This window comes from Schistocerca cancellata, chromosome 9, assembly GCF_023864275.1.
Source record: "Schistocerca cancellata isolate TAMUIC-IGC-003103 chromosome 9, iqSchCanc2.1, whole genome shotgun sequence".
NCBI lineage: Eukaryota > Metazoa > Arthropoda > Insecta > Orthoptera > Acrididae > Schistocerca > Schistocerca cancellata.
The window spans coordinates 205,270,868-205,296,402 of NC_064634.1; the positions used below are offsets into that span (position 1 = coordinate 205,270,868).

General features: G+C 39.1%; 1 protein-coding gene across 1 annotated transcript in view; it reads left to right on the forward strand.

The window, feature by feature from the left end:
- The window catches only part of LOC126100648 (pre-mRNA-splicing factor ISY1 homolog), a 73,259-nt gene that overhangs the window by 22,580 nt on the left and 25,144 nt on the right, over positions 1–25,535 (forward strand). The window contains exon 5 of the mRNA XM_049911276.1: positions 18,651–18,800. Within this exon, the coding sequence (XP_049767233.1) occupies positions 18,651–18,800 (150 nt within the window). The remainder of the gene's footprint in view (positions 1–18,650; positions 18,801–25,535) is intronic.

Below are 25,535 nucleotides of genomic sequence, written 5' to 3' on the forward strand. Positions count from 1 at the left end.
AAATCCTTGGGTAAGAGAGGAAATATTGAATTTAATTGATGAAAGGAGGAAACATAAAAACGCAGTAAATGAAGCAGGCAAAAAGGAATACAAACGCCTCAAAAATGAGATCGACAGGAAGTGCAAAATGGCTAAGCAGGGATGGCTAGAGGACAAATGTAAGGATGTAGAGGCTTATCTCACTAGGGGTAAGATAGATACTGCCTACAGGAAATTTAGAGACCTTCGGAGAAAAGAGAACCACTTGCATGAATATCAAGAGCTCAGATGGAAACCCAGTCGTAACCAAAGAAGGGAAAGCAGAAAGGTGGAATGAGTATATAGAGGGTCTATACAAGGGTGATGTACTTGAGGACAATATTATAGAAATGGAAGAGAGTGTAGATGAAGATGAAATGGGAGATACGATACTGCGAGAAGAGTTTGACAGAGCACTGGGAGATACGATACTGCGAGAAGAGTTTAACAGAGCACTGAAAGACCTGAGCCGAAACAAGGCCCCGAGAGTAGACGACATTCCATTAGAACTACTGACGGCCTTGGGAGAGCCAGTCCTGACAAAACTCTACCATCTGGTGAGCAAGATGTATGAGACAGGCGAAGTACCCTCAGACTTCAAGAAGAATATAATAATTCCAATCCCAAAGAAAGCAGGTATTGACAGATGTGAAAATTACCAAACTATCAGTTTAATAAGTCACAGCTGCAAAATACTAACGCGAATTATTTACAGACGAATGGAAAACCTGGTAGAAGCCGACCTCGGGGAAGATCAGTTTGGATTACGTAGAAATATTGGAACATGTGAGGCAATACTGACCCTACGACTTATCTTAGAAGAAAGATTAAGGAAAGGAAAACCTACATTTCCAGCATTTGTAGACTTAGAGAAAGCTTTTGACAATGTTGACTGGAATACTCTCTCAAATTCTAAAGGTGGCAGGGGTAAAATACAGGGAGCGAAAGGCTATTTACAATTTGTACACAAACCAGATGGCAGTTATAAGAGTCGAGGGACATGAAAGGGAAGTAGTGGTTGGGAAGGGAGTGAGACGGGGTTGTAGCCTCTCCCCGATGCTATTCAATCTGTATATTGAGCAAGCAGTAAAGGAAACAAAAGAAAAGTCAGGAGTAGGTATTAAAATCCATGGTGAAGAAATAAAAACTATGAGGGTCGCCAATAACATTGTAATTCTGTCAGAGAAAGCAAAGGACTTGGAAGAGCAGTTGAACGGAATGGACAGTGTCTTGAAAGGAGGGTATAAGATGAACATCAACAAAAGCAAAATGAGGATAATGGAATGTAGTGGAATTAAGTCGGGTGATGCTGAGGGAATTAGATTAGGAAATGAGACACTTAAAGTAGTATAGGAGTTTTGCTATTTGGGGAGCAAAATAACTGATGATGGTCGAAGTAGAGAGGATATAAAATGCAGATTGGCAATGGCAAGGAAAGCGTTTCTGAAGAAGAGAAATTTGTTAACATCGAATATAGATTTAAGTGTAAGGAAGTCATTTCTGAAAGTATTTGTATGGAGTGTAGCCATGTATGGAAGTGAAACATGGACAATAAATAGCTTGGACAGGAAGAGAATAGAAGCTTTCGAAATGTGGTGCTATAGAAGAATGCTGAAGATTAGATGGGTAGATCACATAACTAATGAGGAGGTATTGAATAGAATTGGGGAGAAGAGGAGTTTGTGGCACAACTTGACGAGAAGAAGGGACCGATCGGTAGGACATGTTCTGAGGCATCAAGGGATCACAAATTTAGCATTGGAGGGCAGCGTGGAGGGTAAAAATCGTAGAAGGAGACCAAGAGATGAATACACTAAGCAGGTTCAGAAGGATGTAGGTTGCAGTAGGTACTGGGAAATGAAGAAACTTGTACAGGATAGGGTAGCATGGAGAGCTGCATCAAACCAGTCTCAGGACTGAAGACAACAACAACAACAACAACAACAGTTCAAGGTGACAGGTAGTCGAAGCTGTGGTGAAGGATTTGGTTGAGCTTTAGAATGTCAGGGTGATGCTTGATGATCAGAGGAGTGTTGGTCAGTGGCTGGTTACCACATTTGCTAGTGTTGGCGGAAGAAATGGCACGGGATATCTGTTTATGGATGAGCTGGATAAGATATTGTCTGTCAAAGCCCTGGTAGGGTTATCAGTATATTTTGACAACTCCTGCTTTCCATATGCAAATATGGTGTCCACGGGCAACAGTGCTGTAAGGAAGAGGCCTTTTGACATGAAGCAGGTGACAGCTGATAAATTGGAGTCACTGTTGTTGATTGCTTTGCTTGGTATGAACAGACATAGGGCCTATTTATGGAGCCATCTGAGATGTGGAGATCGACACATAGAAGAATTGCTAGTTGAGTTGAGAAGAACTAGGTCAGTTGCATTTAGGAGAAGGTGTTGAGAATATGAAGAAAAGAGCAAAGGTTGTCATTGCCATGATTCCACGTTATGAAAATGTTTCCATAGAATGGTGCCATGCAAGTATCCATGTCATTATCATGGGGTCATTCCATGTGATATTAACCAAATAAAAAATAAATTTGAACCTTGGTGATTTAGAACTTTGTAATCTTTTGTTGTTTTATTCTAACTATCAGAATAGATAAAATCAAAAACTGTGATGTTTTTTTTTTTTTTTTTACTTTATTTCAAAACCTTAAAATGGCCATATCTCAGTAAATACTTGAGGTATATAACTGGAATTTACACCATTTTTTTCAGTTTATTATAGCTTTAACTTATATGCTGCTTGATCAAACTCATTCAAATGCTAAATTTTCCCAAACCAAAATATTTTTAATTTTTGAGAGTTTCAGAATCATAATTTTCATTTTTTTCATTTTTTTTAAAGTTATGTTAGTCAAACACTGTTTGTTAAAGTAGGTGCCAAATCTCATGATAGTACTCCAAAGGGAACATGAGGAAATAAATTTGCTTTTACTACTATAATTATTGCTGACTGTGTTCCAGTTTGCTTTGTTTGCAAGCTGGTTCATTAAATTATTGTTAAAATGAAATTATTGTGTATTAATTAAGCACACTTCAGTTTATCATTTCAGAATTATAATAAATTATGCCATACAAAAATCAACATAAATGATGTAAGAGAGAGTTTGTATTTTCCATTTTATATAAAGTAGTTGTAGTTCATATTTATAGAAAAACTGTGTGTGTGTGTGTGTGTGTGAGAGAGAGAGAGAGAGAGAGAGAGAGGGAGAGGGAGAGAACATTTCTTCTAGTAACAGTAATTCACTTCAGTAGAGACAAATTGTTGGGATAAAATTAGCAAAGCACTGGTGAGTAGAAGAGATCTAGGTTGCTTTGTGCAGATATAACTCTGTAAGCACTTGTGCCCAGGGGATGAAGTGGCAGAAAGGTTCCATGATTTAAAATGCAAAAATGTGCAATTAAATTTTGAAAGGCACATGTTGGTATACACAAATACTAAACGCAACCCACAAGTTGGAATATTGTACTTGTCATCTTCCAAATGTGCATTTCAGTGTTTTATTGGGATATTAAGCATTTTAAATCAAGGCACTGCCACATTTGTCCTGCTTTGTCTCTTACGATGTTCATATGGAATTAAGCCAGTGGCTTAATAAACACACATAAAATCAAAAGTCGAAATGATTTTCGTAACATTAATATTAACTGGTTGTGGAAGCACATCATTATCAAGTATTAACTTCATTCTAATTATTTGAGTGGAGTAAAGCATATATCATGACAAATGATAAGCATGCGGCATAAAGAAAGGAGTTCGGCAAAAAGATTTTATAAAGCCGTAGCAGTCACAGGGCCTCAGAGGTATTATGCAGTTATTCCTATAGCAAAGCCAAAAATAAAGGAAAAATTGTTTTCAATTTTAAGGATTTTGATGTTCAGAAAATTCAGGTGTGTCCAGATGCTGCTTGCTTTTGAACAGATGCAAGACTTGTTGCTTGTGCCTATAACAGTAAATGGTGGATGGCTTCTGTGCTAATCTAGAGATGAAAAACGAGAAGTAAACCTTTTATTTACTTATCTTTGTGAACCAGCTCTTTCTTTTGCATAACCAAGAAGATCAGATAAATTGACTGCAGTAAAAAAACTTCATACTATGTAAATTAAATTCGACAACTGCCACTAGAAGAACATATATTCTATTAGATGAAGAACTGCAAAAGGCTTCTGATTATATTGGAAAAGAACATGTTGTTATGTCAGTCATGTTATTGTTTTTGGGATCACTAGGTTATATCATTTGAAAGAAAAGTGCAGTATATAATTTTAGGTTCTAATAAGATTGTTAGTGAATCACCATAACATCTTTCTTGTTGCGGATGAGTAAAAAAATTTCTCTGTGCATGGCTCTAAAATAAACATTGGTAAATAATAAGTTCCATCATCATTTAATTAATACTGTTCATTAATTATAATTGTAAAATTAAGTAAATTATTTGGTGTATGTTAAAATATCTTGTCAATTAAAGCCAAATTTGAATTTATATCTAAGTGTATGATTCTAATAATGTAATAAATTGATTATCACTAAATAAAAAATAATAATGATTTGACAGCCTTAGTTTGTTTTTGATATATTATAACTTAGTAGCAAGTCCAAAGCTCTACAAACTATGCACAAGGTGTTGTTCTTACCAGTAAAATTAAGTTTATTTAGTGTGTTCCCACTGGAACACTGCCTAGTGTGTTCCCACTGGAACACTGCCATCATGAAATCTGGCAGACAGCAAATAATGTGTGAGAAACATAAATTTTTTAAAACAAAAAAAAAATCCAATTTTGAAATGCGCAAAATTAAAAAATAATCTAATCTGAGAAAATTCAGCATTATTATGAATATTATCAATTAGCACTGAACAAAACAGTACAAATTTTAGGTCTGTAAGTCAACTAGTTTTTGAGATATGATGGTTTTAAGGTAACAAAATGGAACAAAAATTGTATAATTTTGGAAGTTATAACTAAAAAATGAAAGATACCAAAAAATTTGGATTTGGGATTTTTCATGCAACTACTACTACAAGTGTATCGAAAACATCAGAATCTGAGATGTCAAGAACCAGACCATTGGGTAATTTCACATGGACTGACCCCTTGGATTTGTTTATATATTTGACCTTTGAAAGTGAACTAACTGTGGGTCAGAATGCGAAAGGCTGAGATAGTTAGGAGAGAGGTGGTAGGTTTGGCATCAGGAGGACATTGGGAACGGTAGTGTTTGATAGCCACAAGATGACGGGCGTGGAACATATTTGTGTATAAGGATGTCAGATCCACATTGACCAACAAGGTATCTTTTGATAATGGGACTGGAACTGTGGAGAGATGGTGAACAAAATGAGCAGTGACTTGAATGTAGGGTGCAAACTTACAGAAAATCATTTGGAGGCATTGGTCAACAAAGGTTTTGGACTTCTAGGATGGGATCATGATCTTAAGGTTTGTATGCAGGTGTCAGAAAGCTGGCGGGAAGGTTCAGCCTCACAGTCACCATGATTCACAGTTGTGATACTGTGGTGGAGCTCTAGTGTTTGGGAAGGATGGTAAAGTCTGGATTGGTTTTCAGGTTGGGATAGCTGTGTGTTCCATAGTAGTCGTGTTGGTCTCACTGGGAAACGTTTTAAGAAAGAAAGCTGAGGTTAGGACAGAAGTGAGGAAATCCTGAAAGATACTGGGGGATGACTGTGTGGAAGGGGAGGTGAATCATGGTTGGAGGTAGGTTGGAACTCTTTTAAACAAGGTTCTTTGTGGGATTTTGGTTGGCCGTTGTCAGTTGAACATGTGGCGAAGAAATGTTTCCACTACAGAGAAAGAATGAAGGAAATAAAAGTCCTTTGCAAGTCCAGCATGGGCTACTTAGGGTCTGGGCTTAAGGTGAGGCCTTTAGAAAGCACTGAGACATCTGCAGGGGTTGGAAAGTGGAATAAATAAGCAAAGCATGTCTGGAAACTTGAGGAGGATAGACAGGAGGTGGAGGGATGATCAGTGATCATTGAGCAGACTGGTACACTCTTTTTGAAGCTATAGGTAATCCCATGCAGGCATAACAGAAGAGAAGATGGGACAGCTTCCTCAAGGGGTGCTGGGAATGCTGTTCCAGCAGTTGAAGTTTGTATTGTAATGATGACATTCAGGAACTTGTAGACACAGAGAGGATTTTGCAGGAGGAGTAGTGGCTGTCAAGTATGGTTTAAGCTTGGATTGTATGATTATGAAGGACTAGGTTGGTTAGGGTGAGGGACTGTTGGAATAGGAAAATGTGAAGGTTCTTGCAGTAGGAAGGTGGCAGACTTGATGGCAGTTTTGATGTAAAGCCCTTTATATGGGATACCTTGAGCCAGGCAAGATTTTAGAAAGAGGATGTGTGATTAGAGTTTTGCTATGGCAAAGGAAAGTTTTCTGAATTGGTAAAGGTAGAATGAGCAGAGGCTCGTGGTTGGAAGTCGGGAGACAAAAGAAGTGACTGAAAAAATTGTTAAAAACATTCGAAGAAGGTGTTATAATAGAAATAAATGGTAGCTGCCAAACAGAGAGCTATGTAGGAAGTTAAAAGGAAGGTCTGGAAAAGTTTTAAAAAGCAGGAAGTAGTAGGTGCACTCATAAATAAATATGTTCTACTGCAAATTGACAGGTGCAACAATAAGCAACACATGTGATCATGCAATTAGCTCGTAAGTAAACACACACAGTCAGCTAACAGTCAAATTGGGCAGCATGAGACAGTAAACTCTCAAAATGTTATCAGTAAATTGCGAAGTATTCATAACAAAGTTCCTGAATTTATTGCCCTGCAGGAAATTTCTCACATTAAAATTATTCTAGGGACCTAGAACTGGTTGAATTGCACAGTAGGGAGCTCTGAGACATTTAGCGATTCATGGAACGTGTATCTACCCGGCAGATTAGACACCTTATAAGGGCGAGTGTGTGTTGTAGTTGACAAAAATATTGTCTCTATTCAGGTCAAATTTGAGTGTAACAGTGAAGTTATTTTGTCGCTTATAACAGGCCTGCATCAAATCAAGTTAATTGTTGGATTTTTTTTACCAGCCACCCAGTTCCTGTGACTGTTTGAGGGTCATTCAAGAAATGTCTTTGGTCAGTAACATGGAGATAACCAGAGCATGCAATATTAATTGGAGGCAATTTCCACTTTATGTAGTACAGACTGGGTTGTCTATGGATTCATTGTAGTGGGTACAGAGAGACAGACAGTCAGTCTTGCGAAGTACTTTTGAACATGTTTTCTGAAAACTGTCTTGGGCAGCTAGTTAGACAGCCCAAACACAATGGAAATACACTGAGCCGACAGAAGCCATGAGATACCTCCTAATATTTTGTTTGACCTTTTGCACTAACTTGACGTGGCATGGACTCAACAAGTTGTTGGAAGTTCCTTGCAGAAATATTGAGCCATGCTGCCTGTATAAGCTTGCAGACGTTTTTCTAGCACAGGATTTTGTGCACGAACTGACCTCTTGATTATTTTCCGTAAATATTCAATGGGGTTCATGTCAGCAATCTGGATGGCCAAATCATTCATTCAAATTGCCCAGAATGTTCTTCAAACAAATTGTGAACAACAGTGACTGAATGATATGGTGCATTGTCATTCAAAAAGATTCTGTTGTTGTTTGGGAACATGAAGTCCATGAATGGCTGTAAATGGTCTCCAAGACCCAAACAACTATTTCCAGTGAATGATCAGTTCCATTGGACCAGAGGACCCAGTTGATTTCGTGTGAAGCCAGCCCACGCCATTATGGAGCCACCACCAGGTTGCACAGTGCCTTGTGGACAACTTGGGTCCATGGATTTGTGGGGTCTGCTCCACACCCGAACCCTACTATCAGCTCTTACCAAACAAAATTGGGACTCATCTGACCAGGCTACGGTTTTCCAGTCATCTGGGGTCCAACCAACATGGTCATGAGCCTAGGAGAGGCACTGCAGGCAATGTTGTGCTGTTAGCAAAGGCACTCACATCAGTCGTCTGCTGTCACGGACCATAAATGTCAACTTTTGCTGGATTGTCCTTACACATAAGTTCGTCATACATCCCACATTGACTGCTGCTGTTATTTCATGCAGTGTTGCTTGTATGTTAGCACTAACAACTATGCCCAAACAACACTGCTCTCGGTGGTTAAGTGAAGGCCATCAGCCGCATTGCCCTTGGTGAGAGGTAATGCCCGAAATTTGGTATTCTTGGCACACTCCTGATTCTAGGGATCTAGGGATATTTAATTCCCTGACGATTTCTGAAATGGAATGCCCCATGCATGTAGCTCCAACTGTTGTTGTTGTTGTGGTCTTCAGTCCTGAGACTGGTTTGATGCAGCTCTCCATGCTAATCTATCCTGTACAAGCTCCTTCATCTCCCAGTACCTACTGCAACCTACATCCTTCTGAATCTGCTTAGTGTATTCATCTCTTGGTCTCCCTCTACGATTTTTACCCTCCACGCTGCCCTCCAATGCTAAATTGGTGATCCCTTGATGCCTCAGGACATGTCCTACCAACCGATCCCTTCTTCTAGTCAAGTTGTACCACAAACTTCTCTTCTCCCCAATCCTATTCAATACCTCCTCATTAGTTACATTCTTTTGTAGCACCACATTTCGAAAGCTTCTATTCTCTTCTTGTCCAAACTATTTATTGTCCATGTTTCACTTCCATACATGGCTACACTCCATACAAATACTTTCAGAAACGACTTCCTTACACTTAAATCTATATTCGATGTTAACAAATTTCTCTTCTTCAGAAACGCTTTCCTTGCCATTGCCAATCTGCATTTTATATCCTCTCTACTTCGACCATCATCAGTTATTTTGCTCCCCAAATAGGAAAACTCCTATACTACTTTAAGTGTCTCATTTCCTAATCTAATTCCCTCAGCATCACCCGACTTAATTCCACTACATTCCATTATCCTCGTTTTGCTTTTGTTGATGTTCATCTTATATCCTCCTCTCAAGACACTGTCCATTCCGTTCAACTGCTCTTCCAAGTCCTTTGCTGTCTCTGAGAGAATTACAATGTCATCAGCAAACCTCAAAGTTTTTATTTCTTCTCCCTGGATTTTAATACCTACTCCGAATTTTTCTTTTGTTTCCTTTACTGCTTGCTCAATTTACAGATTGAATAACATCGGGGAGAGGCTACAACCCCGTCTCACTCCCTTCCCCACCACTGCTTCCCTTTCATGTCCCTCGACTCTTATAACTGCCATCTGGTTTGTGTACAAATTGTAAATAGCCTTTCGCTCCCTGTATTTTACCCCTGCCACCTTTAGAATTTGAAAGAGAGTATTCCAGTCAACATTGTCAAAAGCTTTCTCTAAGTCTACAAATGCTAGAAACGTAGGTTTTCCTTTCCTTAATCTTTCTTGTAAGATAAGTCGTAAGGTCAGTATTGCCTCACGTGTTCCAACATTTCTACGGAATCCAAACTGATCTTCCCCGAGGTCGGCTTCTACCAGTTTTTGCATTCATCTGTAAAGAATTCGCGTTAGTATTTTGCAGCTGTGACTTATTAAACTGATAGTTTCAGAGTCTCGTAATTCCCTTCATGCGGTCGTAATCAAGCTGGAAATTTTTCACATGAATCACCTGAATACCAGTGACAACTTTGGCAATGCACTTCCCCTCTATACCTTGTGTACGGGACACTACCGCAATCAGTGTATATGTGTATTGTTATGCTGTGACTTTTGTCACCTCATTATATTTTAGATATTTTAGCTACAGACATGACCTGACTGATGGCTTCAGTTTTGTGACAGGGATTAGTGATCATGATGTCATCATAGCAACTATATGGTTAGTAAAGTTAATAAATCAGTCAAGAAGGCCAATAAAGTATTTGCTAGAAAGAGCAAATAAGCAGTTCTTAGCATCATGCTTAAGAGGATGAATTGACTCATTGAGTACCAGTATGACAGACAGAGAGGAATTATGGACAAAGTTTAAGCAGATAATAAATTTTGGCTGACTAAGTGGATTAAGGGCAGGAATAAAAATACCTTGGTTTAACAACAAAATTCAGAAAATACTGAGGAAGCAAACACTGTTGTGCTCTCATTTCAAACCAGGCCCACAAAGACAGGCAAGTGTCAGTTGAAATTCATGCAGCTGTAAAAAGACCAATATGCATAGCATACAACCGCCACTGTCACACCTTAGCAAAAGATTTTGCCAAGTAGTCAAGAAAATTCTGGTCCTATATATAATTGCTAAGTGGGTCTAAGGCTTCTATCCAGTCTGGTGTGGCAGCAGAGGATAGAAAAAGAAAAGGTGAAGTTTTAAATTTTGCATTTAAGGAATTGTACAAACATACTGTCGTTTGAACATTGCATAGACACCTGTATGGAGGACATAGTAATAAACCATCCCTAGCATGGAGAAACAACTGAAAGAGTTGAAAGAAAATAAGTCACTAGGTTCAGACAGATGGAATTCCAATTCAGTTTTACAAGGTGTACCCTACAGCATTAGCCCCTTACTTAGCTTGCATTTATCGCCAATCTTTCGCCCCGCACAAAGTCATGAGTGACTAGAGAAAAGCACGGATGACTCCTGTATATAAGATTAATAGAAGAAGGGACCCACAAAATTACAGACCAATATGTTTAATATTGGTTTGTGCAGAATTCTTGAACATAATCTCAGTTCAAATATAATAAATTTCCTTGATGGAAAAGCATCACTCGTGCTAAACTCAGCTTGCCCTTTTCTCACATGATATCCTGCGAACAATGAATGAATTGCAACAGATAAATTCCATTATAGAGTTCCAAAATGCATTTGATGTGATGCCACAATACAGATTTTTAATGACGGTAAGAGAATACAGAATAGGTTCTCAGACATGTGAGTGGCTCGAGGACTTCTTAAGTGCAATTTTCAGCTGGTTGCTAATGATGCTGTGGTGTATGGGAAGGTGTTACAGTTGAGTGACTGTAGTAGGATACAAGATGACTCAGACAAAAATCTAGGTCTTGTGATGAATGGCAGCTTTGTTATAAATGTAGAAAAATGTAAGTTAATGGCAGTGAATAGGGAAAACAAACTCATAATGTTTGAATACAGCATTAGTAGTGTGCTGCTTGACTGAGTCATGTCAATTAAATATCTAGGCATTACAGAGCAAAGCAATATGAAATGGAATGAGCGTGTAAGAATTGTACTAGGGAAAGCAAGTGGTCAACTTCGGTTTTTTGAGACAGTATTGGGAAAGTTTGGTTTATTTGTAAAGGGGACCATGTATAAGACACTAGTGCGACTGATTGTTGAGTACTGCTCAAGTGTTTGGAATTCTCTCTAGGATTGATTGAAGGGAGGCACCAAAGCAACCCAGAGACGTGGTACTAGACTTGTTACCAGTAAGTTCAATCAACACACAAGTTTTACAGAGATGTTTTGGGACCTCAAATCAGTAGTCGTGGAGGGAAGGCAACATTCTGTTTGAGGAACACTATTGTGAAATTTTAGAGAATCAGCATTTGAAGCTCACTGCAGAACAATTCTACTACCACCATCATAGGTTTTGCATAAGGACCTTGGAGATTAGGGCTTGTACAGAGGCATGTAGATAGTCATTTTTCTGTCGCCCTATTTGCAAGTGGACCAGGAAAGGAAATGTCTAGTAGTGGTACAGTCTGCCCTGTACCACACATCATACAGTGTCGCACAGAGTGTGTATGTAGATGCAGGTGTAGAGAATATGTTAAAAACAGCACTGGAGCTAAATGTTCAGAAAGTGGCCATCACCACCTGAGCAAGGAGTTGTAATGTGACATTCATCAGCACAATGGCCCATTACAACAATGAGGATTCAGATTGTACAACTAGGGTGGCTGGTGTATGTGTTGAAGGCAGGTACTGTAGAGGAGAAGAAAGTATAGACATATTAAGGAATAAAGAATGCACGATGAGTTGTGGGTGACAAAAGACAATAGCAAAGGTAAAAGGGTATGAGAAGGAAGAGAGTGAAATCAGCTATGTATAAAAGTAATGAAAATTCCTTGATGAAACAGTATGTAGAATAAGGGAAAAGCAACCACTAATCTATAAATGGTCTGGTGTGTGCAGCATAGGAACACACAACATTTTCCTTTACGTGAAATAAGTAACTGTTCAGCAAACTGATTGATTTGATTTATTCATTCATCTGTGGATTGTCACAATGATATAGGAATTGTCATCATAATACAGTGATAATAAATATCTCACAATATACATGCACACAGAATATCTGAAATTATTTAGGAAAACTGTGTAAAGTCTAAATCGTCTTGGCTGGACAGAGCAAACTATTTTCCCGAATATGAGGCCAGTGTCTTAATAACTGCAATTCCTCATTCAGTTGGACCCTGTTGTACAATACAACTGCTGTAGGAATATTTATCACTTCTGTTAAAACTACATTAAATATTTTTGCTTCCCATGATCTGTACTGGACTGACAGGAGCATTGGACGTGGTGTCCCATTGTAGACTGTTAACCAAGATACAGTCATATGAGTTGGCTCCCAGTTATGTCAGTGGCTCAAAGACATCTTAATTAATAGAAGCCAATACATTGTCCTCGATGGTAAGTGTTCACCAGAGACAAGGGTATTGTAAGGAGTGCCCCAGGAAAGTGGGGTAGCACCACAGACAGGGTTGCGGCTGTTTACGGATGATGATGTGTTGTGTGGGAAGGTGTCCTCATTGAGTGACTGTAGGAGGGTAAAAGATGAGCTGGACAAAATTTCAAGTTGTATGATGAATGGCAGCTCCTCTAAATGTAGAAAAATGTAAGTTAAAGCAGATGGGTAGGAAAAACGATCCAATAATGTTCAAATACAGCATTAGTTGTGTGCTTCCTGACACATTCACATCAGTTAATATCTAGGCGTAACATTGCAAAGCAATATGAAATTGAACAAACTGATGAGGAGGGTAGCAGGGAAAGCACACGGTTGACTTCAGTTTATTGGGAGAATTTTAGTGAAGTGTGGCTCATCTGTGATAGTGAGTGCATACAGAACACCAGTGCGATCCATTCTTGAGTACTGCTTGAAAGTTGGTATCCCCACCAGGTTGGAGGCCACCAAACAGGGTGCCAATTCATCTGGAAAACTTGAAATTCTCAAGGAATTACATTTTACGTGGAAATCTCAGGGAATTTCAGAACTCTTTGTTACCAGTAGGTTCGATCAACACATGTGTATTACACAGATGCTTTACGAGCTTAAACGGTAATCCCTGGAGGGAAGACGTTCTTTTTCATGAAACTCATTGAAAATTTGAAGTTGATTGCAGAATGATTCTATTACTGCCAATCTACATTTTATGTGAGGACCATGACAGTAAGAAAAGAGAAGTTAGAACCTCTACTGAGACATGTAGATGGTTTTTTCTACCTTACTCTATTAGTGAGTAGAACAGGAAAGGAAATGACAAGTAGTATACAAGGTACACTCCTCCGTGTACAACACAGCATCATGTGGACTACGTATGTAGGTGTAGACGAGTTTCACAGCTTCAACCTTATTTTTTTCTAAATAGCAAACTGTCCCTGTGATGCAGGAATCGCATCTCTGTGAAGTCGTATTGAGATCTGTGCCAGTACTGCTATAACTGCATGCTTTACCCCATTATATTCCTCTTTCAAAATATCCTGTGAAATTAACTGTTATTAATTGAACTTTCACTGCTTCCAATTTTTTTTATAGCTAGCTGTATTTTGTAGTGCTATGGTATATACCTAGGTAGGACATGTTCTGAGGCATCTAGGGATCACCAATTTAGTATTGGAGGGCAGTGTGGAGGGTAAAAATTGTAGAGGGAGACCAAGAAATGGATACACTAAGCAGATTCAGAAGGATGTAGGTTGCAGTAGGTACTGGGAGATGATGAAGCTTGCACTGGATAGAGGAGCATGGAGAGCTGCATCAAACCAGTCTCCGAACTGAAGACCACAACAACAACAACAACAACATGGTATTTGACTATTATTGTGTTTCTCTTGGCCCTTCTTGTTTCAGTAAATGTTGTTTTACCATGTAAATACTTCTAAACTACTTCTCCAATTGGAATAAATCATCCATTTGATATCCACCCTTGGACAGTGGTCTCCTCCATACTTTCCCAAATATTACTGACTGAAGATGTGAGCCACACTGTCCCATCATATTTTGTAATGTCATCAACCCATCTTACATTAGATCGCCATCTTGGTATTTTCTTATCTCTTGAAAGGGAATAAAGAACATCATTCAGCCATCGGTTATCCATTCATCTGGTAGCTACATGTCCCATATACCTCCATTCCATTTTGATTAGTCACACGAGGTGCTATCCGAAATTTTCTGGACTGGTGCTGCCATCTGTTGTAAACCTTACCTTTGGACTAATGGCCACCATCACCCTCGAAGTATTTCCCATCTGCACGTACACACTGGTCCCAACACTTCTGCCACTGGTCAAACGTTTTCTGGAAGTCCTGTTCTTTGAGGGTGTTTATCACTGCCAGCAATGCTTCTTGAATCCTCTCTAGATTGTCAAACCGATGGCCTTTCTACTTGAGTTTCAGTTTTGGGAATAGTGCGAAGTCACAAGGTGACAAATCTGGCGAGTACAGTGGTTGGGGTACAACCGCCATGTTGTTTTTTGCCAGGTTGGTGAGCAAGGACTTGAGATGGCGTACTGTCATGATGCAGCAGCCAGTTCCCTTGACGCCAAAGTTCGGGCAGTCGTTGCCGCACATTTTCACGGAGCCATTGCAAAACGTCACAGTAGTACATGGAATTCACTGTTTGGTTGGGTGGGACGAATTCTTTGTGCACAATTCCCTTGGTATCATATGACGATTGTTGCTTTGTCTCTGGGTTATAACCATAAATCCAGCTCACGTCGTCGGTGATAACCCGTAACAAGAAGGTATGACCATCAGATGCGGTCTGACGAAGGTCCGTGCAGACTCCAACAAGCTGTGCCTTCTGATCGCCAGTCAAGATCCTTTGTGGCGACACGATGCATGCCCCATTTCATCAGTCAGCATTCGTTGACATGTCCCATAACCAATACCCTCCTCATCCGCAAGGTCTTGAATGATGTGACATCGATCCGCATGAACCAGTTGTTGAAGTTTGGCAAACATGTCTGGCGTTGGGCAGCTAACGGGCCTTCCAGTGTGAGCATCATATTTGACGTCTGTACGGGCGGCCCTGAACTGAGCACACCACTCAAACACATGCGTATGACTCATGCTCTGTCCTCCAAACACTTGTTGAATCATTGCAAGTCTCCGTAGCACATTTGCTGAGAATTGCACAGAATTTGATACACACACGCTGTTCTGTTCACGGATCCATCGTAAAATCACCACGCAGGAAACACAGAGTATTACAGAAATCACTGTGGACACACAACACGCCCTCCCAGCTGAATGCCACTCAGCACACTGACTCATCAGATACGCAGCTCTCGCCACCTAGAAGTGCAAAGATCTACTACTCCTACTTTCCAGGTGGCAGCACCAGTCCCAAAAATTTTGGATTCCATATAATAAATATGTGCATCACTCTCATCTGTTCTCTTACCTGTTTTCCCTCTCTTTTCTAGTAATTACTACTGTTCATCTAGCTCGTTCAACCACTCTGCATAGAAGTTCTGCACTAGTTGACAACAGCGATCATCATCTTCAAACCATTGTTCACCAAGCCATTGTTTCAAATGCAAGAAGAGATAATAGTTGCTGGATATATGGTCTGGAGTGTAGGATTGCCAGTTAGAATTTCCCAACAGAAATGGTGACTGTTATCCTTGGTACAGGTAATAGTGTGACGACATGCATTGTGATGGGGTGGACTATCCTGGGTGGTTTTCCACAGTCTATGTTCAACAATAATTGTTGACCTGTGTTCCATGAAATCAAACAAAAGCGTGTGTATTTTGTCCCAGAAAATAGTAGCTATCTTTTTTTTTGTTTTTTACTTGAATAAAAAGCTTACTTGAATAGGATATCCATGGATTGCCACTGTAATCTTCTTTCTACAATTCTCTTTTAATTCCAAGTTTGAAATTAATGGAGGCTGCAGCACTGATGTACTTATTACATCAGAAAACTAGTAGGCCTTATTTCTCAAGGGCTGGTAGTATATATTTTGACGAAAATGATCCAAAATCTTTCTCGAAATCTGTGAATCTTTGGCAAAGTGGTATCTCATACTTAGTGACATGTTCTGTAATTTTTTGCACAGCTCGCAAATGGTCCAGTGTGCTGTATCCACTTCTAAAGCCAGCTTGTTTCAGTGTCTGTTTTTCCAGTGTCATTGTTGTTCATCATTTTAGTGAATTTTTTACAGTACAGAGATGAAGCTGAATGTTTGTAGCTTTTATGTTTAAGCTGTTATCTGATATTACATATGGAATATTATTGCCTCTGACTCATCTCTTTTACTTGTCCAAACATTTATAAAAATCTTAAAATGATTGTACGGTTCATCAAAATATCCATCTTAACTGACAAAATATTGTTATGTCTACCCACCATAAATTTCGGTTTTGTTTTTGTTTTCATCTCCTTATTGTTTGCAGTTGTTTCTTTTATCATATATGCTCTATCATAAATATAATACTAGAAGGAGAAATTATTTACTCTACCCACCACTCAGCCTTTCCGTGGTGCAGAAAGGAATGAGGGATGGAATGAGACATTCAGCCATGAAAATCTTTACCACATGCCCAGTTGTAAAAAATGGATAATAAAACTAACTTCAAACGGAAATTAAAATTATATCTCCTTAACAACTCCTCTGAGGAAAAAAGAAAACATGACAAACTGTAAAAGAAAATGGACACTGTAAAAACATAGTATATCAGGAAAACCACACAATTTGGTAAAGAGCCATAAAATAAAACAGAAACACTGATGCTGCGACTGCAGTGAAACATGTTTGGGCTAAAAAACAAAATTGTGTTTTGCTAAAGGTGGCCCCCATCCAAAAACATATGTAAAGAATGTCATGTTTCTTGCAATTTGTTTGGTGGACTTACCCCATCCCTTTCTTCCATTGAATAAGATACAGTAAGGATTTATTATACCATTTATGTTTTAAAAACCGAGGTACCATTTAAACATAATATTTTATATAGCATAATAAGTAAAATAAATGTGTTCAAGTAAAAGTGACATATTTTCTTCAAGTTGTTTGGTGGACCTAACACCTTTTTCCAATGAATACGACAAATAATAAGTATTACACTATTTGTGTACAAAACAACACTTGGGCACTTTCAGAATGTAAGTTTATATGATACAGTATATTTATATACCATAGTTACAATATACACTGCAATATTTTACCCAGTGTGCTCCGAGGTTCTTGTTCATTCCAAAACAGCAACATAAAAATCAGACACTTAATGGGGAATATATTTCATTACTTACCTGATATCTTCAAGCTTCTTTGCATTAATCAGTACACATCCTTGTGGATACCTTGGTAGCATAGATAGTGAGTATTTTGGACTGCTGGCAAATGTAGTGCAAACACATGTTTACACAGTCCATCAGCGAATTCTCTTGTTATGACTGTTCCTGGTTTACTGAGTTTTACCAATGGATGAAAATGAGGCAATGTTGAAGCTGATGTTTCTGTTCTTCTGTTCCTTGTTACACTTCTAGAAACACTTATCGAAAGACAGGTGATATTCTGGTACAAGTGTATTATTTTATGAAGGTGGCAGTTCCATATTCTGTAAAGGATATGTAACCTTTTTCAAACTACGCAGGACAGATACCTCTTGTATAAGTACTGGATCTGCCTCGTTTTTCTACAGAACAATACATCTTGTGTTGCAGAGTGCCATGCTACCAGTAACTCGATTTCAGAAAAACTTTGAGTGAACTCCTTTTTCCAATTCCTGATTTGGTTGTAAAACTGTCTCATTTGATATCTAGTGAGATGTCAAAATTATGATCCACAGAACATCCAGATAATTAACTAAATTATCTAAGTCTCTGTTGGTCCATTGTGGCTGGTCAGATATTTACAAAGGAAAATTGCCAAAACAGCCATATGATTTAGAAGTTAGTTTATTTAGACAAGCACTTTCAGCATCTCAGTAATGCATTATTGAAGGTGGCATTGCCAGAGATGGCGGAACTAGTTGTCTAAATAAAATAACTTCTCAAAATGTACAACTGTTGTTTGTGATTTTCTATGGTAAAAAGTTATCTAAGTGTTGTTTTATTTAGTTATGCATATTCTTTTTATTATTTAAAACTATCATCTTGTCCTCAATTTATATAATGTTCATTTTGAGAATTTCTTTTCTTTTTCTTTGCTTTGCAGTACCTTTCACTGTTCAGGATACTTTGAAAAGTACATGGTTAATTTCCTCATTCTAAACTTGTGATCCATTTACAATGACCTTTTCATCAACAGGGCTTTAAGCCCTATTCTTTGTTTTGTTGTTAGTCTAAAAACTTTTTGAGTATATTACAAAGTATACAGTTTTTAATGGGGACAGGAGGTCTGTCACTGCATTAAATTTCTGTTTGAGTCAATTTTAAGTGCTGACCTTCAGCATTCACACAGTCTGCATTATAATGTTTGTGTGCCCTTAGGTGTTCGAGAATTATTTGAACAGGAACCTCCACCTCCGCCTCGAAAGACAAGAGCAGAATTAATGAAAGATATTGATGCTGATTACTATGGTTACCGTGATGATGATGATGGAATACTTGTGCCTCTGGAACAAGAAGAAGAACGCAAGGGTGAGATTCCTTGTAAAAATAAAGCTTTTGTTTTACAGCTAGTAGTGTGAGAGATGGCATTCAGCAACAATTCATTGACATAACAATATTGTCTGGTATTCCACATATGTGCTGAATGACTATTCAAATTTACCTGCTCTAGAAGGTGAACAAATCCCTAGTTGACCACCCATATAAAGTTTTACTGTGTCACTAAATCACTTAAAGGCAAGTGCCAGAACATTATTTGAACAAGGTCGTGGACAATACTCCCTTCCCTTCCCTCCTTGGCTAGTGTAGCCTAGTGCCCATCTACACTGATTTTGACATTAGAGTGATGTTAAATCCTAACCTCCCTTCTTTCCTTTCCTTTCCTGTCACTGAAGAACTTGAGATATAATTATATATATTAATGACTTTATCAGATGGTAACTGTGTTTTAAATTTTGTGTCAGCAGTGACTGTGAAATATACTGTTTGAATTAACAGTTCTAAATAAATAAAATTCCATGTTGAAATAAAAATACCTTCTATAGAATGCACAATATAGCCATCACGGTAGAGTTCTAAGAGTCTTTCTCACCATTCATCTAATTTGTATTCTTTCCATGCTGTTGCACCATTGGTTCACAATTTACTGAAAACTGCCAGTCCAACTCATCGCCTTCCACAGTTTTTCGTTTGAACTAATTAAAGTATTGGTGCATCTTTCATATTCATCTGTCTGTTTCTACATTCCATTCCACGCTGTTCTCATTTCTGTCATTAATGCATCCCAGTTGTGCCACAGTGATTGCTGCAGTCCCTCCGGAGTTGTACAATTTTTCAACTTCTTTGTGTTGCCCCTGCTTATAAGATGGAGAAGAAAAGCAGATTGTGATCTGTTTCAGAAATACTGTCATCAGTCTCAAAACCAACATCGTTAATTTTGGATCCAGATTTTTCAAGCAGCACTAAAATTTTCTCAGTAGTCAACCATCTCCCATTTTATGATAAACTTTTGCAATCCAGAAGCACACCAGAACAGCAAATGTGCGGGAACTGATCATACCTGTAATATGTTTTCAAGTCACATAGCACTTTGTGGAAGCAGGAAGATCAATGGCAGCAGTTCTCGGAAGTAGTAAAACAGCAAATAACTATATATATATATATATATATATATAAATAAAAACAAAGATTCTGTAACTTACCAAATGAGAGCATTGGTACATTGATAGAAACAATAACAATAACAAACACACACACAAATTTCAAGCTTTTGCAACCCACGGTTGCTTCATCAGGAAAGAGGGAAGGAGAGGGAAAGACGAAAGGATGTGGGTTTTAAGGGAGAGGGTAAGGAGTCTGCTTGTGTCTGTTATGTGCGGATGGATATATATGTGTGTGTGTGTGTGTGTGTGTGTGTGTGTGTGTGTGTGTGTGTGTGCGCGTGCGCGCGCGAATGTATACCTGTCCCATTTTCCCCCCAAGGTAAGTCTTTCCGCTCCCGGGTTTGGAATGACTCCTTACCCTCTCCCTTAAAACCCAAATCCTTTCGTCTTTCCCTCTCATTCCCTCTTTCCTGATGAAGCAACCATGGGTTGTGAAAGCTTGAATTTTGTGTGTGTGCTTGTGTTTGTGTTTGTTAGTGTCTCTATCAACATACCATCCCTTCTTCTTTCCCTCTCCTTCCCTCTTTCCTGATGAAGCAACCGTTGGTTGCGAAAGCTTGAATTTTGTGTGTGTGTTTGTGTTTGGTTGTATGTCTATCGACATACCAACAGTAAAAATATATAGATATATATGAGCCCATGTACAGACTATGCAATGTGCTGGCCACAGTGGGGACCAAGACCTAAGTTGAAATCCATTGTCCTTGTTCATGAGCTTCTCGTGTAGCCAGATTTAGATAGCCTCATTGTATACACAGTCCCAATAGTGGGATGTATTCTGCTCAATTTTTGTATGTTTGTATGCTTGGAGGTCAGCGTTTTATTTGTTTTCTGTGCACCTTCCTTCAGTTAGATAAGTGATCTGCCCAACACAAGCATTCCAACACTTGAGTGGTATGTAGCACACTCCAGATTTCCGGAGCCTCAGTTATCTTTTACTGCCCCTAAAAGGGATTTGAAGATTGCCAGTGGGTGGCACAAACATTTGATATTTTGTTGTCATTAAATTGTACTGGATTTCTCAGATAATGTTCCTTCATATGGAATATAGGCTATCTTTTTCAGTTGACCTTCATCAGGTGTTGGCTGTGGTGTGGGCTTTTGCTTGATGGCACATTGAATTTGGTGGCCACTACAGCCGTTTTTCGGGAACACATCCCTGAGGTGGTCCAGTCCTGGTTTTAGGCTTTCTTTATCAGAGGTCACTTGAGCTCTGTGGATCAGCATGTGTAGCACTCTTTCCTTTTGTGATGGGTGGTGACAGCTAGAGGTGTGAAGGTGGTTTTCTTCCAACAGATGTTGTGTCGCAGTGTTCTGTCCGGTTTTCGCGACACAGAACATCCATGAACAGGAGCTGACTGTTTTTCTCCACCGCAGTGGTGAACTGAATTTAATAGTTCAGATGTTGCAAGAGTATTTGAAGCCCATGTTTCCCAGGAGGCCAAATGACAAATGTATTGTCAACATATCTGTAAAAGATTGTTTTATGAGTGCTGAGCCTAGTGCCATGTCCTCAGTCTTCCCTGTATATATTGACTACCCGTAGGCACGCATCAGTCTCTTCATAGTAATGTACTCAAAAAGAAAATATGTGGATGTGAGCACAAAATTGAAAAAATTGGTGAATGAGGGCCACAGCCCTTTTTAATAAGTTCCAACGAATCCTTGAATTGAGCTCTGGTGAAAGGTGACATCAAAACTGACAGTGAAATGTGTGCCGCCAATCTGAGTTTCTGTGAATGGTCCACAAACTGAGCCAAGTTCTCATTGTGCTCACATTTGCCAACCAATGGAGCCAAAATGAATGTCAAGTGTTTTGTAAGCTGGTGCAGTGGTGCTCCTGTCATACTTATTATTGGTCTCAGAGGTGTGCTCTCTTTGTGTAGCTTTGGAAGCTCATAGAGCCTAGCTGGTATGGCAGCACATGGCTGACATTTCTTGCTGTCTTTTATGTAAAAGGGCTTCTGAGAAGTTCAATTGCCTTGTGCTGCATCCGGCTGGTTGGCCTGTCGTCAACTTGTGAGCTGCGTTGTGTAGGAGTTTGTTCATTTTCTGTTTGTATTCTGCGACTGTTAGTGAAACGATTATGTTCCCCTTATCCACTGGGAGGATGAAAATGTCTGGATCGTCGTACAGAGAATGCAGTGCAGCTTTACTGTCTGGATGTGTTATGTCTAGGCGGCATGTTTCCAATATATTCAGTGGTTGAGTGGAAGCAACATGTTCCACTCTGCTGATGGTTTCTGTTACAATTAGTGCTGCTGGTGTTGGCGCAAAGATTAAGCCTTTCGCAAGGACAGACAATACAGCGTCATTTTCTCAACAATATTTATGATGTTCTGTGTATTCTCTTGTTTTAGCTTTTTTCATGCTAATCAGTTGAATTTTGAAGATTGTTTCTTAGAAGCATTTCATAGTGTCCGCTGAGCTTGCATCCAGGATGAACATTCAACCCACACACAAGTAATGGGGAGCAAGCAAGGACAACAATTATAGTGGTAGGGCAAAAAGGTCGCGTTCTGTGGAGTCAAGTTGGTGGCATTTGTCTCTGATCTGTTTGTGCACTAGAGCCAGGCTGGCTCTCTGGTGATCAGTTCGCTGCTGGTGTCTGGATATGATGTATGATTTTGGCAAAGGTTGGCAGAATGTGGATGTTGTGACACTTTTTCAGAAAGGTAAGTGCGCTCAGAAAGTGTTGTTTCCAGCTTCGCAGCTGATCAAGCTTGTTGACTTGCTTTAGCATTTCATTCCCTTTGAGGAAGCAAATGCGTGCTTGTAGCCTAATTTCCACACATGGGCAGTATATCTGAAAAAATCAGTAGGATTTTATGACAACAAAATATCAAATGTGTGTCATTCACCAGCAAAGACCAAATCCTTTTCAAGGACAGTAACAGGCTACATGAGACTCCTGAAATCTGGAGTGTATTACATACCGTGAAAGTGCGGGAATGAATATGTCAGACAAATCATTCACCCAGTTGAAGAAAGGTGTGTGAAAAACAAATGAGACACTGGCCGTTGTGGCCGAGCGGTTCTAGGCGCTTCAGTCCGGAACCACACTGCTGCTACGGTCACAGGTTCGAAACCTGCCTTGGACATGGATGTGTGTGATGTCCTTAGGTTAGGTAGGTTTACGTAGTTCTAAGTCTAGGGGAGCCATTTGAACCATTTTGGACACACCTCCAGCAGCCCACAAAATCAGTAATTGTATAAAAAATTCTCAGACATGTTACCGCATCAACCGAGGATAAAACCTCAAGCTATTGATGGTTCCTTCATCGTGTTTGTCAGTTACTCCTGATGAAGGCGAAGGAGGTAATCATTGAAAGCTTGAGATTTTCCATGAATTGTAGCGGCAGGAAGTCTGAGAATGTTATATACAACAGTGCTGTCACAAAAGCCTTTGTTCTCAAAATCAGTAGTTGCTTATTATTGCCTTAAAACCAACCACAAAGTGAAATACGAAGATTAAAAAACTGTGCACAACACATCCCCTTGTTGGGACTGTGTACACAAGGAGGTTATAAAAATCCAGCTCTGTGAGAACCTAATTAGCAAGTGTGAGTTACCTCCACCACTGCGGCCAGCATATCATGTGCTCCAGGGAATATGTCCGGTATATGTATTGCATCCACTGGTCTGGGATGTCAGTCAGTGTGAGTAACCTTATGATGATGATGATGATGATGATGATGGCACGTCATGCTGTCAAAAATTCATTCTACAACTATCAATTAAACCAGCTGCATGCCCAAGAGACTTTAAAGTTGAAGTAAGGTGTTCATTAAGGCAGACCAGCACAGAAATAATGCCAAGAAGGAAAAGAGACAGTATCCTTGATGTAATTGAACAGCCTTATTTGCGAATGGAGGTTGTGTACACGAGAAAGACATGTGAACAATGGAAGATATCAAATAGATTATTGAACAGTGAAATAGAATTTCAAAACTAGATATTAACTACAAAATATATCCAGGGTCAGACATGGACAATAGGGTAGCTTTGAGAAGTAATAAGTGAGGACAGCAGATGATCAATAGGTAGAACAGCACTGCGTGGATAACAGGTGATTAAAATGAAGCAATGGAAAGGGAATACAAATGTCTAAAAAGTGAGATTGACAGAAAGTGCAAACTGGCAAAGTAGGTTTGGCTAGATGACAAATGCAAGGATGCAAAATGTTGCTGAAACATCACAAAAAACACTTATATAAATATTTGTACTTGACAGTGAGAATAAATTCTCAAAATGCATTATGCTAAGCATGACAAAATACGTAACTGGTGCAGTGTATTATTTAAACCAGAAACATTTGTGCAACACAAAGGAAGCAGAGATGTCAACTAGTGCTGCAAGTGGCCAAACAACAAATGTATATTTGAGTAACGCAAAGATGTCGTGATGATCATGGAGCCACACATACTCCTTAGAGACAGTATGAAAACGATTTTGATTGGCCATGATATCTTTATTCAAACAAACCTGTTTACTCCTATCAGCCACCACACCAAGTAGAATTTGGCAGTGGCAGGAGAAAAAGCGCACATTATTCTGACTTTTGCTGATGCAGATCTGCTCAGTGGTTCCAAGAAAGTTTCATACCTGCTTAGAGAGCACACTGCTGCTGCCAAGAAAGTTAAACGCAAAAAAATTGTAAAAAGTATTCAAAGGCCAATGCCATGCCAGCGTCATTTTATGTCAACTACGTCAATTTTTTCTCCATGAACATTGTTTCATAAAATGTAAGCCATGGGAAAAATCTATATATATGTTAATACAAAAATGAGGGTGAATTAACATTGTGAAAATAGAAAATTTGGAGGGAGCAATAAGCAGTGGAAAAATGTTAATTCCAGGAGTGTAGAAGCAGGATTATACTGTACTTGATAACTGAAGAGAAAATTGGAGAAGAGCTACATAGTTTTATGAATATCAAGAGCACAGACGACAAGCTGTTACTAAGCAAAGTAGGGAAAACTGAAAGGTGGAAGGAATATATAGAATTCCTATACAAGGGAAATGAACTTAAAAGACAGTATTATAAATGGAAGAGGAAGTATATGAAGATGAAGTGAAAGCTAGTAAACTGCAACAAGAATTTTACAGAACACTGACAGACTATGAAACATGCCCCTGGAGTAGATGACATTCCACCGTAATTATTGATATTCTTGGGAGAGCCACTCATGATATAACTGTTGCACATGGTCTGCATGATACGCAACAGGTGAAATACCCCAGACTTCAAGAAGAGTGTAATAATTTCACTTCCAAAGAAGGGTGATGCTGACATGTGAATGATACTGAACTGTCCATTTAATAAGATGTGGTTGCAAAGTATTAGCACAAATTATTTACAGAAGATCAGAAAAACTGGTAGAAACCAGCCTCATGAAAGATCAGTTTGGGTTCTGAAAGAATGTAGGAACACACAAGACAATACTGAGCCTGGACTTAACTTAGAAGACTGATTAAAGAAAGGAAAACCTACATTTACAGCTTGGCCACAGCCTGGGGGATGTTTCTAGAGTGAGATTTTCACTCTGCAGCAGAGAGTGCACTGATATGAAACTTCCTAAGCCATGTCTCCGCAATATCC